Here is a 19693-nt window from a genome sequence, read left to right on the forward strand (position 1 = left end):
GAAGAGGAATTGAAATGGACGGGGACTGGGAGGGTGGTCATGGAGAGGGAGTGGGAAGGGGAATTGAAATGGGTGGGGACTGGGAGTGTGGTCATGGAGAGGGAGTGGGAAGGGGAATTGAAATGGGTGGGGACTGGGAGGTTGGTCATGGAGAGGGATTGGGAAGAGGAATTGAAATGGGTGGGGACTGGGAGGTTGGTCATGGAGAGGGATTGGGAAGAGGAATTGAAATGGATGGGGACTGGGAGGGTGGTCATGGAGAGGGAGGGGGAAGGGGAATTGAAATGGACAGGGACTGGGAGGGTGGTCATGGAGAGGGAGGGGGAAGGGGAATTGAACTGGGTGGGGACTGGGAGGGTGGTGATGGAGAGGGAGGGGGAAGGGGAATTGAAATGGGTGGGGACTGGGAGGGTGGTGATGGAGAGGGAGGGGGAAGGGGAATTGAACTGGGTGGGGACTGGGAGGGTGGTGATGGAGAGGGAGGGGGAAGAGGAATTGAAATGGGTGGGGACTGGGAGGTTGGTCATGGAGAGGGATTGGGAAGAGGAATTGAAATGGATGGGGACTGGGAGGGTGGTCATGGAGAGGGAGGGGGAAGGGGAATTGAAATGGACAGGGACTGGGAGGTTGGTCATGGAGAGGGATTGGGAAGAGGAATTGAAATGGATGGGGACTGGGAGGGTGGTCATGGAGAGGGAGGGGGAAGGGGAATTGAAATGGACAGGGACTGGGAGGGTGGTCATGGAGAGGGAGGGGGAAGGGGAATTGAACTGGGTGGGGACTGGGAGGGTGGTGATGGAGAGGGAGGGGGAAGGGGAATTGAAATGGGTGGGGACTGGGAGGGTGGTGATGGAGAGGGAGGGGGAAGGGGAATTGAACTGGGTGGGGACTGGGAGGGTGGTGATGGAGAGGGAGGGGGAAGGGGAACTGAAATGGGTGGGGACTGGGAGGGTGGTGATGGAGAGGGAGCGGGAAGGGGAATTGAAATGGGTGGGGACTGGGAGGTCCAGTTGGCTCCTGTGAGCCTGGCTGAGATACGCGGTGAGTTTACGTTTGGTCTCCCTGATGTCGAGAAGCCCACATCGGGAGCATCTGATGCAGTAAACTGGGTTGGAGGAGAGGGAGATGAACCCCTCTCTGACCTGGAAGGACTGTTTGGGGCCTGGGTGGAGGTGAGGGGGAGGTGGGGTGTACCAGCAGGTTTTGCATCTTTTCTGGTTGTCGGAGAATCTGGGGGTTTGGGGGAATTGGTGGGGAGAATGGTGCAAACCAAGGCTTGTTGAAGGGAATGGACTTTTTGTCGAAGGCAGAGAGGAGGGGAAGATGTTCTTCAGCTAGTTGGAGATGGTGGACCTGTTTGAGGATGATGTGTTGGATGGGGGGAGTGGTGTGATGGGAGGTGAGGACAAGGGGGACTGCATTGCGTTTGGAGGCAGGGGTGTTAGAGCAGTGGAATGGGCAATGGAGGGCTGTCTGCATGATGGGGAGAGGAAAAGCAAATCGTTCCAAATAGGTGGACATCTGGGATGCTCACCAATGGAATATCTCCTCATCCGAGCAGATGAGGCAGAGGAATTGGGAGAACGGGATGGAGTTCTCCCAGGAGGGTGGGTGGAGGTTGAGTCCACGTAGTTGTGAGAATCTGTCCGTTTATCGTAAATGTCCCTCTGGAGATGGAAACAGTGAGGTCCAGAAAGGAGAGGGAGGTGTCCGAGATGGACCGGAGGAATTTGCAGGGCAGGGTGGAAGCTGTGGGTGAAGCTGATGGACTGCTCCAGTTCAGCCTGTGGTGCAGGATGCTGCACTGATGCACTCACTGATGTAACAGCGGAAGAGTTGGGTCGCAGTGCCTGTGGAAGTACTGTTTGACATAGAGGCAGGCGTAGCTCGGGCCCAGCTGGGTGCCCATGGCCAAGCCCTGGAATTGGAGGGAATGGGAGGAGTTATTAAGGGTGTGGACTATTCGGCGAGGCAGTGGAGGGGGAACTGGATAGGTGTGTTGGAGTGGAAGAAGCAGAAGACCTGGAGGCCATCTTGTGGGGTTGGGCTGTGCATAAGGACTGCACATCCATCGTGAAGAGAAAGTACTGGGGGGGGGGAACTGGGAGTTACCACTGGGTTGCACCCTTGACCTGTGCATCGATTCACCACCCTCTCCCCACCACATCCTTTACCTGCAGCTCCCCCTTCACCAACCCCCAGTCCTGAAGAAGGGTTAATGCCTGAAATGTAGCTTTCCCCCCCTCCTGCTGCTGCCTGGCTTGCTGCCTTCTCCCAGCCTGCGCTGGATTCCAGCATCTGCAGTCTCTTCCTTTAACATGACCCACGGTCCAGTGTTTCTGCCACAAACATTCCTGCTCAGCGTCCCTGCCATTCCTTCCCCAACTTCCCACAGCATTCCCACTTGATCAGGACTTGGGAGACTTTTTCACCTTTAGCTTTATCTCCTCTTCCCTAAAGTCAACTACTTTCAAAACATCAATATTTATTTCCCCCGGCGTTGTCCAGCTGGTCATTCACGGCCAGCCCTCTCAGCTCATTCCTGGATGCACCGTGACTCTGACTGGACGTGATCAACTTTGATGAAGCCCTTGGTTGAATGCCTTCTGATTAGCCAAGGAGAGGACACCATCATCAGCTCCCCTTTGCCCACAGCACACGTTACCTCCTCATAGACCTCCAACGGATTTAATCAAGCATGACTTCGCTTTCACAAAACCTGATCACATTCGGATTTCCTGCTAAGATTAGGGAGTAGTACTTGCCACAGGAGAGCTCACTGCCCTGTAGTTGACTGCTTTCTGACCCCTTTCTGCTCTTCAATAGCGGAGTCCCATTTACTCACACATCTACTCATCTCAGCTGTCTGCACCTCCATTTATTCACTCAGACGTCCAAGTCAACATTCAATCATGCATTCACGCACTCAGCAACACCTCATTTGCAGCTCTCCAGTCATAGACTGGATGAAATAAGCCCAGTCTCTTTCTGGGAGGGGGATGAGGTGGAGGTCAGGTCCTGGGCAACAGGAATGGAGCTGGTCTGAGAATCACGGCTTCAGGACCCACGTTGATGGGGGTGGGGGGGCAGTGCAGAGGGCTGGGTTCAGACCCTCCGGGTCAAGACCACGCAAGGCATGTTCATGACCCGGTTGAGCCTGGGAATCTTTCCAGCATTACCCCACAGAAAGGTGTGGGAATCAGGAATAATTTTTTTTTAAAAAAAGGGGCCTGTTCCCTGCTGAGAAACACAGGCATTCTGTCATGAATAGAGTAAAAAATCCATTTGAAGGCACATAACAGCTATTTTGAAGACACATTAAATCATCACACGAACTGGACTTAGCTGTCACCCTCGCCAAGTTTCTCAGAGGTCAACATCAGTCAGTCAATGCTCCTGTATCTCCTCATGAGACTGGAACACTAAGTTTGGTGTTTTGAGCTGCGATGGAAGCCGTGACAGAAAACCCAATGCACCAAAACTGCTGATACACCAACCTGAAGAGACCATGCGTCACTCGCTTACCCTCTGCCATGGCCAAACTGACTCAATGGTAACTCATTTCCAGGAGTCTGGGTCACACGCCCCAATACTGAACCCAACTTTCAGCTCCAGCTACAGACAGGACCCAACTTCTGAATGCACGACTTCGAAACAAGGTCCTGTTTTCCAATCAAAGAGCTAACGTGAATGTTCATTCATACTTACAACCAGCCATTTTATACTCTCTGGTGTTCCCACTAGTGTACATATGTACTCAGGAGCGGGACCAATGCATAACCTGTGCCTTCGTTTGGGTAGTGGACAGCGAAGAGGATTACATCAGGATCTTGATCAGATGGGCCAATGGGCTGAGGAGTGGCAGATGGAGTTTAATTCAGATAAATGCGAGGTGCTGCATTTTGGAAAAGCAAATCTCAGCAGGACTTATACATTTAATGGTAAGGTCCTAGGGAGTGTTGCTGAACAAAGGGACCTTGGAGTGCAGGTTCATAGATCCTTGCAAGTGGAGTTGCAGGTAGATGGGATAGTGAATAAGGCGTTTGGTATGCTTTCCTTTATTGGTCAGAGTATTGAGTACAGGAGTTGGGAGGTCATGTTGCGGCTGGACAGGACATTGGTTCGGCCACTGTTGGAATATTACTTTCAAATCTGGTCTCCTTCCTAACAGAAGGATGTTGTGAAACATGAAAGGGTTCAGAAAAGATTTACAAGGATGTTGCCAGGGTTGGAGGATTAGAGCTATAGGGAGAGGCTGAACAGGCTGGGGCTGTTTTCCTGGAGCGTTGGGTGACCTTATAAAATCAGGAGGACATGGATAGGATAAATAGACAAAGTCTCTTCCCTGGGGTGGGGGAGTCTAGAACTAGAGGGTCATGGGTTGAGGGTGAGAGGGGAAAGATATGAGACCCAAGGGGTAATATTTTCATACAGAGGGTAGTGCGGGTCTGGAATGAGCTGCCAGAGGAAGTGGTAGAGGCTGGTACAATTGCTATATTTGGATGGGTATATGAATAGGAAGGGTTTGGAGGAATATGGGCCGGGTGCTGGCAGGTGGGACTAGTTTGGGTTGGGATATCTGGTCAGCATGGACGAGTTGGACCGAAGGGTCTGTGCTGTCCATCTCTCTGACTACCTTGATACAACTGCTGCTCTACACCACCTTTCCTGACAAATCTGACGACAACAGAAAATCCTCTGGCATGTGAATGAGAAAGACAGCTGCCAACCCTCGAATTGTTCTCTCTGCAAGTTGAAAACAAAAGCCCCCCTTTGTAAAGCACAAGTCACACTTCAGTCCAAAGGATGTCGAAAGAGAAGGAACTGCCCCCGACTCTGAATACTACTGGTTAGCTTTGCAAATCCAGGCTGCCATCTCCCCCTTTGACTCCCTCACGTAGTGAAACGGAGAGATAGGATGAGGCCGTTCAGCCCGTCCAGCTGATTTCACACATGAATGCCTTTTCCACCCAGGCCACGGTCATCTGGGCCTCCTCGGCTGAATCTTTAAGCTTGAACTGACTGACTGAACATCACCATTGTGGTACTTGTGAAGACCTGGGTCCGGAACTATGGGGAACGGGACAAATTCAGATGGTGTTTTTCAATCTTTGACAGGAAATTGGAAGAACAATCTGCTTCTGGTCAGGAAGGGAGGGACTTGACTCAAATCTGTCCACAGCAAAGCACCAGGCATTTATTCACTTACTTGCAAACTCCACGTCAGCTTTTCAGTGGGGACCCATTCACTCACTCCCTCCCTCACACACGCACGCACTCACTCATCTCGGTTTGCTGCCAACCGAAAGGTGATGCTGATGTCCCTGTCACCAAACACTCGGAGGGGGTGCTTTCTCTGCTCTCCTCTCGGTCTTTTCACTCAAGGGAGTGATGCCGAGGCTAGCGTCAATGTTCAGAGCTGCCCGACTCAAGTGCACCCACACAAAGGCCTTCGTTTCCCACCAGATTTTAATTTAAGAACGGCACAAGGGAAGCGAAGGACAACCTCTCCAGCAACTGAATCTTCAAATCGTCATTGTCGATCCGGTGCCAGCTGTACCGGCCGCTGCTGACGTCGGGTGGGGTCTGGCTGTGCGCGCCCTCCAGGGGGGCGACGGTGACCAGGACGTTGAAGCAGACCCCATCGGCCTTGCCGGGGACCGCGCCGGTGTGCTGCAGGCTCAGGACGCCGTGCGTCTTCACCCGGAGCCGCGCCTCCCTCAGGCACTCCCGGCCTAGTCTGTGAATGGCCGCCTCGACACTGCAGGACAGCTCGGCGGAGGAGGAGCCACAGGCCGTCACGGGGAAGTGGGGCCGCTCCTGGTGGCTGGCCAGCAGCCACAGGTCGTTGGTCTTGTTGAGGAAGGCCGCCAGCACCCTGTGGCAGACGAGCGAGCAGGGCATCTCGATGGGAACGGTCAGCGGGTGAGACGCCTTCTCCTTGTACTTGACGGCGAGGGAGATGAGATTTAAGATGTCTCTGGCTCGGAGCGGAAGGGGCGACACTCGGTCCCACCACTTGGCCTGCAAGGACTCGGCATCGCTCTCCGAGGTGCTCTTCAGAGTTCCTCCTGCAAACACAACCGCGTCAGGAATTTCACACTCAGACACCACAAGTGAACCCCCACTCAGCGGTGAAAACCGTCCATCTTTCAAGGCAGACATCAGGTAACGAGGGACCACTCAAGGTGAAAGGAAGGAACTTGAGCGTGGAGGCAGAGGATATGGGAGTGGCCCGAAATGTTCCTGAGTTTCGTGCGGAGCACGCTGAGATCAGGAAAGCGGTTGCGTTGGGTCTCTTGAAAGGCATGAAGGGTGGAGAAGTCCCCCAGGGCCTGATGGTACACTTAGTTCCCCCAGGTGACTGACAGAGGCAAGAGAGGAGATTGCTGGGACCTTGACCAATAATCTTTGTGTCCTCACGAGCCACTGCAGAGGTCCACAGTGGTGTGGCCACCTGGATTCTGAACTGGCTTGCCCAGAGGGGAGTGACGGAAGAGTGTTTGACAGACTGGAGGTCCGTGACCAGTGGTGTTCTGTATCGGGCCGTCGGCTGGTTGTTGAAAATGCAGATGGGGGGGGAGATTCAAGATGGCGGCGACTCAGCAAGTCTGAGCCTACAGTGCTCCTTCCAAGACTTGGGCAAAGTGGATCTCCCACCCCCACCACACTCACCAAATCATCTAAAATAGCTCTTATTTAATATAATTAGTTGTTTGGTAGTATTAAATTTAAATAATCTAATCTCTTAGGAAAAATGACTAAAGGGAGGAGAGCCCACAGCTCTCAGCAAGCAGGAATCCCTCCCCCACCCTCTCCAGCTGCAGCTGAGGCGTCCATAGCCGCCCCGGGGGACTTACCGATGGTAACAAGCCTTGTGGAGATGATTACCAAGCTGGATGCGAAGATCGACGCGTTTATCGAAGAGTCCCGACATCGCTGGGAATCACTCTCGGCCGAGCTGCAGAAGCACGGCCGAGACATCCAGGAACCCGAGCGGCGAGTCGGAGGGGCAGAGTTAAAGGCCGCGACCTCCGAGACTGCAGCTCAATCAGCCGCGGATCAGGTCCGGGCTCTCGAGCAGCGAGTCCGGACCTTAGAGAATTACATCGACGACCTCGATAATCGAGGTCGCCGAAAAAATATTCGTTTGCTGGGCCTTCCCGAACGGGAAGAGAAAGGCCAGCTCACAGCATTCCTGGAGCAGTGGCTGCCACAATGTTTGGATCTGGAGGCTGGATCAGGCCAGGTGTGGGTAGAATGGGCCTACCGGGTCGCAATACGCGGGCCTGGCTCAAACCAGCGCCCACGCCCGGTCCTGTTCCGGCTGCAGAGCTATAGGGAGAGGCAGATACTCCTAGATGCCTCTAGAAATCTTGGAAAAGATCCTAAAGCCATGATCTATAAAGGATCCAAGATCATGTTATTTCAGGACTTCTCCCCGGCTCTGGCCCGAAGGAGGAAGGCATTCGATGAGGTGAAGAAGTGTTTAAGGGATTCAAATACTCAATACACCTTACACTACCCAGCGACGCTATGTTTTAACCACGAAGGATCTGGGTATAATTTTAGATCGCCAGAAAAGGCTAAGGAATTTTTTGGACTCTCTTAAATAAGTCGTAAGAGACAATGTATGTTGGCTTGCCTTTTCCCCACTCCAATTTATATCCCCCCTCCTTTTTTCTTTTTCCTATCTTACTGTTCATTATTATCTTGGGGGGGGGGGGGAGAGGGAATTATTTATTTGCTCTCCATTTAACGATTTTCTCCCCCCCTTAGGGTTTTTTTAAAATTTTATTATTATACGTATGTATGTGTGTATGTACATATATGTGTGTATGCGTGTATGTGTATATATGTGTGTATATATATATATATATATATATATATAAACCGGGGGGTTTAGTTAATGTTGGTGGGGAGAGGTGGTTACCTTATTCTATTTTATTTTTGCCTCTAGGAGTGGGGTTATTTTCCCTTGCTATTTTATATTATTATATTTAATTATAATTTGTTGAAGTTGTAATTTTATAGTTATATATGTTTATACATGGTATTGATACTACCAAATATACTCAGGTGTGGGTGGGGGGGGTGCTCACTGTTAACTCTAGCTCGGTATTATATCTGAATTCTCCTCATCCTATTAAGGAGCGCCTGGGTCAAGGGTGGAGCTGACTAATGCACCGAACACTGCGGGTAATTTAGCATGTCCAATTCACCCTGACCTGCACATGTTTGGACTGTGGGAGGAAACCAGAGCACCCGGAGGAAACCCACAGGGAGAATGTGCAAACTCCACACAAACAGTCGCCTGAGGTACGAGTCGAACCCAGGTCCCTGGTGCTGTGAGGCAGCAGTGCGAACCACTGAGCCATCGTGACACCCAACGTGGTTCAGTGTGGTGTGAGGTCACACATTGTGGACTCTGAAAGGTGTATGGCATGTGTTCCTTTGCTGGTCAGCAAGTTGAGTAGAAGAGTACATCTCGCTGCTTTCTAAGACTTCAGTTTGGCCACATTTCAAGAATTGCATTCAATTCTGGTCACCACATGACAGGAAGGCTGCCGTGACCCTGTGACAGAGGGTACTTTGGGGAGGGCGCGGAAGGGGTTCACCAGGACGCTGCCTGGACATAGAGGGTCTGAGCTACAAGGAGAGGCTGGAAAAACTCAGGCTGTTTTCTCTGAAGCAGAGGAGGCTGAGGGGTGACTTGATAGAAGTTTAGAAAATAACTAGGTGCATTGATCAAGTTGACGGTTGGAATCTTTTATCTGGAGTTGAAACGTCTAACCTTCAGGCGAACGCGTCTAAGGTGAGGGGAGGAAGGATTCAAAGGAGTTGTGAGGGGTTCGTTTTGTTTTGACACAGAGAGTGGGAGGAGTGTGGAACGTGCTGCCAGGGATGGGGGAGGTGGGGGGTGTTGCAGGGACTTTTGGATGAGTACATGAATATGCAAAAGATGAAGGGATGTGGGCCAGGGGTGGACAGAAGGTTAAGCAGAGTTGAATCTGCTGTCGTGTTGGCACATTGTGGGCTGAAAGGCCTTTCCTGTACGATGTGAATCATCGGTGCAAATATTGTGACATTGCGACCAGACAACCCAACAATGTGGCGGTCACTGCTGACAGGAACCGTGTCCAACATTATCCACAACACAAAGGCTCTGCGACTCGCTCATCTGGACACATTTCCTGCCTGATCTCCCTCAAGGAAATGACTCGGTCACTCCAGTGTGACGTTGTCCCAGTCTGAAAACCCATCGGCGTTGATGTCGACCCTGAGGTTGGGAGTTCCCCTGTGAGACACTCACACACTGCTCAGAATCACAGAACGGATATGGCAGAGGAGGGGGCCATTCGGCCCACAGCGTTCATACTGTCTAATGTCAACCTTTTCTCCATAGCCCAGCTCGGCATGTCTCTGCTGGAAAAGCGCAGCAGGTCAGGCAGCATCCAAGCAACAGGAGATTCGACGTTTCGGACATAAGCCCTTCCTCAGGATTCCTGAGGATGCTGCCTGACCTGCTGCGCTTTTCCAGCAACACAGTTTCAGCTCTGATCTCCAGCATCTGCAGTCCTCATTTTCTCCTCAGCATGTCTCTCCCCAATACCCCTCTGATGTCTCTCTCCAATGCCTCGAGTGAAGCTGCCTCCCTCACGTTTCCACAGCCTAACCACTCGCAGGGTGAGAGAGTTCTCTCTCACAACCCCCTCACCTCATTTGCACCTCACATTAACTCCATGCCCCTCCTCGTTCTTGTCCCTTTTACAACCAGGAGCAGCCCCTCCCTCTCCATCTCCAGCCCGCCCCATGATTTTGGAGACCTTGACCATATCTCCCTCTCAGCCGCCTCCTCTCCACGGCGAACAGTCCCGACGTCTTCAATCTCCCCCAGTAACTGAGGTTTCTCATCCCTGGAACTCGGCTTGTCGATCTCGTCTGCAATCTCACTCCAATGTGTTCACATCTTTCCAAGAAAATGACGTCCACAAATGGCCAGGGTCGAACAAGTGTCTTGGACAAGATCAACATCACCTTGAACCCGAGGCCCCTATTGATAAAGCTGAGGATGGTGTCTGTTTTATTAACTGCGCTCTTCCACTTTCAGTGATCTCTGAATCGACACATCCAGGTCATTCTGCTGCAGGAGCAACTTTTGAATTGTATTCCCCTGTTTAAGACTGTCCTTCTGATCACAATGCGCGACACTTCCCTCTGTCAAGTGTGACTCAGTGGTTAGCACTGCTGCCTCACAGCGCCAGGGACCCGGGTCCGATTCCAGCCTCGGGTGACTCTCTGTGTGTGTGGAGTTTGCACATTCTCCCTCTGTCCCAGTGGGTTGCCTCTCACAGCCCAAAGATGTGCAGGTTCAGGTGAACTGGCCATGGGAAATTCGTGTTCAAGGATGTGGAGGTTCGGTGCATGAGTCAGGGTTGGGGAATGGGTCTGGGTGGGTTACTGTTCGGAGGGTCAGTGTTGGGCCTGTTTCCACACAGTAACCTGACAGTGATCTGCACAGCCCCAGACTTCACAGTTCCTCGGCACTGAAAGAGAAATACAAACCTGTGACCGTGGCCATGAAGACAAAGCGAATCCAGCGGGGACCCCTCTCCTCCACGCTCAGCAGGGTGGACGGCTCACACTCCAGGCCGGTTTCCTCCAGGACCTCTCTCTTCACCGCCTGCACGATGCTTTCCTTCTGCTCGATCCTCCCCGCCGGCAAATACCACTTGCCGTAGCAGTCTGGCTTGGCCTCCTGCATCATCACCACCTCCTTCTGAAACGAGAAAGGTCACTCGCACGGTCTGCAACGCTGCAGGGGGAACAGGTACAAGCCGCAGTGCGGGCGGGGGGGGGGGGGGGGGGGGGGGGGGGGGGGGGGAAGGTGGGGGTGGGGTCACTGTTTGACAGGACCCCCTCCCCCCACATCAGCACACAGTGAGGTGTTTGTCCAGTGTACACTGGGATGCGCAGCCATCTGTGTGAACGATTCCTGTCCGACATGGAGCTCGACATCGGTCAGAGTTCATCCACACTGCTGGTTCTCTCCCTCCAGCCAAGGGGGGACACTTTCTCCCCCTCTGCTCCGTCCAAGCCCCCTCACTATTTTCAACACCAAATCAGTCATCAGCCTTCTTGACCCCAGGGACAACAGTCCAATCTATCCAGGAATTTCCCTCCCAGCCAGGCACCTCCTTCTGGAAGCATGCTGTGCAAACAGCAGACTGACCAGCTGAGTACAAATCACAGAATCCCGACAGTGAGAAAACATGCCCTTTGGCCCAACAAGTCCACACGGACCCTCCAAAAAGTAACCCACACAGACCCATTCCCTCGGACTCTGCATTTCCCTTGGCTAATGCACCTAACCTGCACATCCCTGAACACTACGAGGGTAATTTAGCATGGCCAATCCACCCTAACCTGCACATCCCTGAACACTATGGGGTAATTTAGCATGGCCAATCCACCCTAACCTGCACATCCCTGAACACTATGGGGTAATTTAGCATGGCCAATCCACCCTAACCTGCACATCCCTGAGCACTATGGGTAATTTAGCATGGCCAATCCACCCTAACCTGCACATCCCTGAGCACTATGGGTAATTTAGCATGGCCAATCCACCCTAACCTGCACATCCCTGAGCACTATGGGTAATTTAGCATGGCCAATCCACCCTAACCTGCACATCCCTGAGCACTATGGGTAATTTAGCATGGCCAATCCACCCTAACCTGCACATCCCTGAGCACTATGGGTAATTTAGCATGGCCAATCCACCCTAACCTGCACATCCCTGAGCACTATGGGTAATTTAGCATGGCCAATCCACCCTAACCTGCACATCCCTGAGCACTATGGGTAATTTAGCATGGCCAATTCACCCTAACCTGCACATCCCTGAGCACTATGGGTAATTTAGCATGGCCAATCCACCCTAACCTGCACATCCCTGAGCACTATGGGGTAATTTAGCATGGCCAATCCACCCTAACCTGCACATCCCTGAGCACTATGGGTAATTTAGCATGGCCAATTCACCCTAACCTGCACATCCCTGAGCACTATGGGTAATTTAGCATGGCCAATCCGCCCTAACCTGCACATCCCTGAGCACTATGGGTAATTTAGCATGGCCAATTCATCCTAACCTGCACATCCCTGAGCACTATGGGTAATTTAGCATGGCCAATCCGCCTAAACCTGCACATCCCTGAGCACTATGGGTAATTTAGCATGGCCAATCCACCCTAACCTGCACATCCCTGAGCACTATGGGGTAATTTAGCATGGCCAATCCACCCTAACCTGCACATCCCTGAGCACTATGGGTAATTTAGCATGGCCAATCCACCCTAACCTGCACATCCCTGAGCACTATGGGTAATTTAGCATGGCCAATCCGCCCAAACCTGCACATCCCTGAGCACTATGGGTAATTTAGCATGGCCAATCCGCCCAAACCTGCACATCCCTGAGCACTATGGGTAATTTAGCATGGCCAATCCACCCTAACCTGCACATCCCTGAGCACTATGGGGTAATTTAGCATGGCCAATCCACCCTAACCTGCACATCCCTGAGCACTATGGGTAATTTTGCACAGCCAATCCACCCTAACCTGCACATCCCTGAGCACTATGGGTAATTTAGCATGGCCAATTCACCCTAACCTGCACATCCGTGAGCACTATGGGTAATTTAGCATGGCCAATCCACCCAAACCTGCACATCCCTGAGCACTATGGGTAATTTAGCATGGCCAATCCACCCGAACCAGCAGATCCCTGAATACTATGGGTAATTTAGCATGGCCAATGCATCCTAACCTGCACATCCGTGAGCACTATGGGTAATTTAGCATGGCCAATCCACCCTAACCTGCACATCCCTGAGCACTATGGGTAATTTAGCATGGCCAATCCACCCTAACCTGCACATCCCTGAACACTATGGGTAATTTAGCATGACCAATCCACCCTAAACTGCACATCCTGGTGCACTATGGGGTAATTTAGCATGGCCAATCCACCCTAACCTGCACATCCCTGAACACTGTGGGTAATTTAGCATGGCCTATCCACCCTAACCCGCACATCCTGGTGCACTATGGGGTAATTTAGCATGGCCAATCCACCCTAACCTGCACATCCCTGAGCACTATGGGTAATTTAGCATGGCCAATCCACCCTAACCTGCACATCCCTGAGCACTATGGGGTAATTTAGCATGGCCAATCCACCCTAACCTGCACATCCCTGAGCACTGTTGGTAATTTAGCATGGCCAATCCACCCTAACCTGCACATCCCTGAGAACTATGGGTAATTTAGCACGGCCAATCCACCCTAACCTGCACATCCCTGAGGACTATGGGTAATTTAGCAAGGCCAATCCACCCTAACCTGCACATCCCTGAACACTAAGGGTAATTTAGCATGGCCAATGCATCCTATCCTGCACATCCCTGAACACTATGGGTAATTTAGCATGGCCAATCCACCCTAACCTGCACATCCCTGAACACTGTGGGTAATTTAGCATGACCAATCCACCCTAACCTGCACATCCCTGAACACTATGGGTAATTTAGCATGGCCAATCCACCCTAACCTGCACATCCCTGAACGCAGTGGGTAATTTAGCATGGCCAATCCACCCTAACCTGCACATCCCTGGGCACTATGGGTAATTTAGCACGGCCAATTCACCCTAACCTGCACATCCCTGAGCACTATGGGTACTTTAGCATGGCCAATCCGCCCAAACCTGCACATCCCTGAGCACTATGGGTAATTTAGCATGGCCAATCCACCCGAACCAGCAGATCCCTGAATACTATGGGTAATTTAGCATGGCCAATGCATCCTAACCTGCACATCCGTGAGCACTATGGGTAATTTAGCATGACTAATCCACCCTAGACTGCACATCCCTGAACACTGTGGGTAATTTAGCATGGCCTATCCACCCTAACCCGCACATCCTGGTGCACTATGGGGTAATTTAGCATGGCCAATCCACCCTAACCTGCACATCCCTGAGCACTATGGGTAATTTAGCATGGCCAATCCACCCTAACCTGCACATCCCTGAACACTATGGGGTAATTTAGCATGGCCAATCCACCCTAACCTGCACATCCCTGAGAACTATGGGTAATTTAGCATGGCCAATCCACCCTAACCTGCACATCCCTGAGGACTATGGGTAATTTAGCATGGCCAATCCACCCTAACCTGTACATCCCTGAACACTATGGGTAATTTAACATGGCCAATCCACCCTAACCTGCACATCCCTGAGCACTATGAGGTGATTTAGCATGACCAATCCACCCTAACCTGCACATCCCTGAGCACTATGAGGTGATTTAGCATGGCCAATCCACCCTAACCTGCACATCCCTGAGCACTATGAGGTGATTTAGCATGGCCAATCCACCCTAACCTGCACATCCCTGAGCACTATGGGTAATTTAGCAAGGCCAATCCACCCTAACCTGCACATCCCTGAACACTAAGGGTAATTTAGCATGGCCAATGCATCCTATCCTGCACATCCCTGAACACTATGGGTAATTTAGCATGGCCAATCCACCCTAACCTGCACATCCCTGAACACTGTGGGTAATTTAGCATGACCAATCCACCCTAACCTGCACATCCCTGAACACTATGGGTAATTTAGCATGGCCAATCCACCCTAACCTGCACATCCCTGAACGCAGTGGGTAATTTAGCATGGCCAATCCACCCTAACCTGCACATCCCTGAGCACTATGGGTAATTTAGCACGGCCAATTCACCCTAACCTGCACATCCCTGAGCACTATGGGTACTTTAGCATGGCCAATCCGCCCAAACCTGCACATCCCTGAGCACTATGGGTAATTTAGCATGGCCAATCCACCCGAACCAGCAGATCCCTGAATACTATGGGTAATTTAGCATGGCCAATGCATCCTAACCTGCACATCCGTGAGCACTATGGGTAATTTAGCATGGCCAATCCACCCTAACCTGCACATCCCTGAGCACTATGGGTAATTTAGCATGGCCAATGCATCCTAACCTGCACATCCCTGAGCACTATGGGTAATTTAGCATGGCCAATTCACCCTAACCTGCACATCCCTGAACACTATGGGTAATTTAGCATGACTAATCCACCCTAGACTGCACATCCCTGAACACTGTGGGTAATTTAGCATGGCCTATCCACCCTAACCCGCACATCCTGGTGCACTATGGGGTAATTTAGCATGGCCAATCCACCCTAACCTGCACATCCCTGAGCACTATGGGTAATTTAGCATGGCCAATCCACCCTAACCTGCACATCCCTGAACACTATGGGGTAATTTAGCATGGCCAATCCACCCTAACCTGCACATCCCTGAGAACTATGGGTAATTTAGCATGGCCAATCCACCCTAACCTGCACATCCCTGAGGACTATGGGTAATTTAGCATGGCCAATCCACCCTAACCTGCACATCCCTGAACACTGTGGGTAATTTAGCATGACCAATCCACCCTAACCTGCACATCCCTGAGCACTATGAGGTGATTTAGCATGGCCAATCCACCCTAACCTGCACATCCCTGAGCACTATGGGTAATTTAGCATGGCCAATCCACCCTAACCTGCACATCCCTGAGCACTATGGGTAATTTAGCATGGCCAATCCACCCTAACCTGCACATCCCTGAGCACTATGAGGTGATTTAGCATGGCCAATCCACCCTAACCTGTACATCCCTGAACACTGTGGGTAATTTAGCATGGCCAATCCACCCTAACCTGCACATCTTTGGACTGTGGGAGCACGCGTAGGAAACCCACACAGACACGGGGGAGAATGTGCAAACCCCACACAGACAGTCACCCGAGGCTGGAACTGAACCGTGGTCTCTGGCGCTGTGAGGCTGTAGTGCTCACCACTGAGCCAAACAAATGTGGGTTTTTTTTTCTCTTTGGAAGGATGACTCAGTTCTGAACAAGACACACTGACCTCAAAATGTTCCCTCTGTTTGTCTCTCCTCGGGTGCTGCCTGACCTGCTGTGTCTCCCCAGTGTTTGTCTGTGTTTGTTTCCGACTTCCAGCATCCAGAGTGTTGTGGTTTGACACTGTGTCCCTCTTCGCAAGATGCTGTGTGCCTCAGCCACCGTTTTGTCAAGGTGCCCCTGATAACTGTACCCCCTCCCTCCCCTCCCCTCCCCTCCCCTCCCCCCCCAGCTCCAGGATTGCCCGTTTACAATCGGAAGAGTGTGGAAAACCTCCCCATTCACCCGGTCTGCCCATTTCTCCGACCTCTGGATGTCTGTCTCCCTCTCAGTTCACAAAACTTTGTGTGTGGCTTCCAAGGAGCGAAGCTGCGCCCCGGACACACAGGTCCAGGAGGGGGGGATACCACGGGCCCACGCAGATCGAGACGGTGTTCCCTGTCAGGCCTGAGGCGACCGGGGCTGCGGGTCAGTGAGGCGGTCCCCTCTTACCTGCTCGTTCAGGATGACTGCAGCGACGATGTAGCAGACGGTCTTCCGCACAGTCACCGGCACCACGTCCTCCAGGGGAGAGTCGTAGCCCTGCACCTCGATGCCCCCTCCCTTCAGAAGCAGCTCCAGCTGAGCTTCCAGCGAGTCCATGTCTCCGGGACTAGCAAGGGCATTCTTCAAGCAAGTCGCCCTTGAGAAAGAGTGGGTCACCACCTGGAAACAGTGGGTCACCACCTGGAAACAGTGTGCTGCGCGGATGTTCGGAGACTAGTTTGGAAGGGAACATGGAAAAGGCCTGTTAAAAGCCTGTCACATCTCATCGCCCAGTGAGTCTCCACAAAGCCAGACAGAATCCGAGGGTACCAGCTTACCTAATCTCAATCAGGGCATCAGCCGAGACAATCCGACTCAGCACCCCTGTTCCATAAAGCCAAGGTTCCACCAGGATTCTTGCAGCCGATAGCTATCCCATAACAGCTCGCACCTTTAAGAGGGGAGAATGCAGGTCAATTAGCAGTGGACGATCAGCAGTTAGATTGGCCTAAACGCAAGTACCAGAGAGAGAGAGAGACGCTCCTGCATCACTGCTCACTGTTCACAGTCTCTCTACCGAGCCCGACCAGCCGAACAATCCCACCGCATCGTGGGTGAGGAACAGCCAGAATTGGACTGAACGGTGCAGCACGACCCACGTGCCGAAGGGCGAGATCGGGATCCTGTTCTCATGGTTGGCACCGCTTGTGTTGGCCTCCCTTGGTTGGGGGAGAGGGGCGGGATTGGTCTTTCAGACCAACTGCCACAGAGATATTGCAAGCAACAACATCACGGGACCGGCAACATCTCCAGATCACACACTTCAGGCTCTCGTCAACACACAGATTTACCGTTCCACCGTTTATGAGGGACATGGATAGGATAAATAGACAAAGTCTTTTCCCTGGGGTGGGGGAGTCCAGAACTAGAGGGGCATAGGTTTAGGATGAGAGGGGGAAAGATTTACAAGAGACCTAAGGGGCAACTTTTTCACACAGAGGGTGGTACGTGTATGGAATGAGCTGCCAGAGGAAGTGGTTGAGGCTGGTACAACTGCAACATTTAAGAGGCATTTGGATGGGGATATGAATAGGAAGGGTTTGGAGGGATATGGGCCGGGTGCTGGCAGGTGGGACAAGTTTGGGTTGGATATCTGGGTCGGCATGGAGGGGTTGGACCGAAGGGTCTGTTTCCGTGCTGTACATGTCTCTGACTTTGATTGGCCCTAATCTTACTCTTGTCATTCTTTTATTCCTGTTATACCTGTAAAAAGCCTGAGGGTTTTACCTTGATCCTATCTGCCAACAACTTCTCATGTCCCCTCCCGGGCTCTTCTTTGGTCTCTCTTTAGATCTTTTCTGGCTAACTTACAACTCTCAAGCTCCCTAACTGAGCCTTCATGGCTCATCCACACATAAGCCTTCCTCTTCCTCTTGACAAGAGCTTCAACTTAGATTACTTACAGTGTGGAAACAGGCCCTTCGGCCCAACAAGTCCACACTGACCCGCCGAAGCGCAACCCACCCATACCCCTTACCTGACACTGTGGGCAATTTAGCATGGCCAATTCACCTGACCCGTACATCTTTGGACTGTGGGAGGAAACCGGAGCACCCGGAGGAAACCCACGCAGACACGGGGAGAACGTGCAAACTCCACACAGTCAGTCGCCTGAGGTGGGAACTGAACCCGGGTCTCTGGCGCTGTGAGGCAGCAGTGCTAACTTCTTTAGTAAACCATGGCTCTCTCTCTCAACAAATACCTCACTGCCTGGTAGGTATATACTTACGAGTAGCTGTTCCTTGAATAAGCTCCACATTTCAAGTGTGTCCATCCCCTGCAGTTTCCTTCCCCATCCTATGAATCCTAAATCTTGCCGAATCGCATCATAATTGCCTTTCCCCCAGTTCTACCTGTTTCCCTGTGGTATACACCTATCCCTGTCCATTGTTCTTGTAAACCTAACCGAATTATGGTCACTATTGCCAAAGTGCTCACCTACCTCCAAATCTAACACCCCTGACCAGGTTCATTACCCAGCCCCAAATCCAATATGGCATCGCCCCTTGTCGGCCTGTCTACGTACTGTGTCAGAAAACCCTCCTGCACACATTGTTGTTATCTGTGGTCTGTTGCCTGTGCCACGTGCTGGTGAAGTGAGGAACAGGGAGAGTGCGGGGCTGAACACGTGACTGCAGGGATGGTGCAGGAGGGAGGGTTTTCAAGGTTGATAAAATGATGTGGGACACGGATAGGGTGGGGGAGTCCAAAACTAGAGGTTTAAGGTAAGGGGGGATAAAGATAAAAAGGATCAAAGGGGGAACTTTTTAATGCAGTTGGTGATACATGCATGGAACGAGGAAGTGGGGGCTGGTAATATTACAACATTTTAAAGGCACCTGGATAGGTGCATGAACAGGAAGGGTTTGGAGGGAATAGGCCCAGTGCTGGCAAACAGGGCTAGATCAGTTTGAGATGTCTGGTCGGTATGGGCGAGTTGGACCGAAGGGTCTGTTTCCTTGATGCACGCTCTGTCACTCATCTGTCATTGCCTTCTCTAGACGATCAGGGTCAAGAACACGGCCGTGGGTCTGGTGTCTTATGGGGGATCGGATGAGTTGTATCCCAAAGGATACTGCTTCACCCAGTGGAACAGCCTTGGACAAGAGGGCCATCCCCTCAACGAAGGGGATGGGGATGAGGGGGGGTCACACATTCAAGAGGACCAGAGGGCCATCACCTCAGAGTGAAGGGATGGGGATAGGGATTGGGGGGGGGGGGGGGGGGGGGTCACACATCCCAGAGGGCTATTACCTCAGAGTCAAGGGGATGGGGGCGTCACACATTCCAGAGGACCAGAGGGCCATCACCAGAGTAAAGGAGATGGGGACAGGGACAAGGACGAGGACTGGGGTGAGGTCAGAGTGGGGATGGGGTGGGGACAGAGACGGGGGGTGGTATGTGGACGGGATGAGGACGGGGACAAGATGGGATGAGGATGTGATGGGAATGGGGTTGGGGTTGGGTGGGGATGGGGACAGAGTAGATGGGTGGTGGACGAGGGGAAGGGTGGGGTTGGGGGTGGGGATGGGGGTGGGGGTGGGGACAGGGTGGATGGATGGTGGAGGAGGGGGAGGATGGGGGTGGGGGTG

The 19693-nt window shown here is 52.2% G+C and overlaps 1 protein-coding gene across 1 annotated transcript in view; it reads right to left on the bottom strand.

The window, feature by feature from the left end:
• Window positions 1–5451: 5451 nt before the first annotated feature.
• nudt18 (nudix (nucleoside diphosphate linked moiety X)-type motif 18) overlaps window positions 5452–19693 on the bottom strand; it is a 15128-nt gene continuing 886 nt past the window's right edge. The window contains exons 2-5 of the mRNA XM_060856511.1: window positions 16880–16992; window positions 16509–16775; window positions 10567–10780; window positions 5452–6071 (exon numbers count right to left, since the gene is read on the bottom strand). Coding sequence (XP_060712494.1) covers window positions 5470–6071; window positions 10567–10780; window positions 16509–16658 — 966 coding nt within the window. The 5' untranslated portion in view covers window positions 16659–16775; window positions 16880–16992 and the 3' untranslated portion in view covers window positions 5452–5469. The remainder of the gene's footprint in view (window positions 6072–10566; window positions 10781–16508; window positions 16776–16879; window positions 16993–19693) is intronic.

The sequence above is a fragment of the Hemiscyllium ocellatum genome, chromosome 48 (assembly GCF_020745735.1).
Source record: "Hemiscyllium ocellatum isolate sHemOce1 chromosome 48, sHemOce1.pat.X.cur, whole genome shotgun sequence".
In the NCBI taxonomy this organism is placed as follows: Eukaryota; Metazoa; Chordata; class Chondrichthyes; order Orectolobiformes; family Hemiscylliidae; genus Hemiscyllium; species Hemiscyllium ocellatum.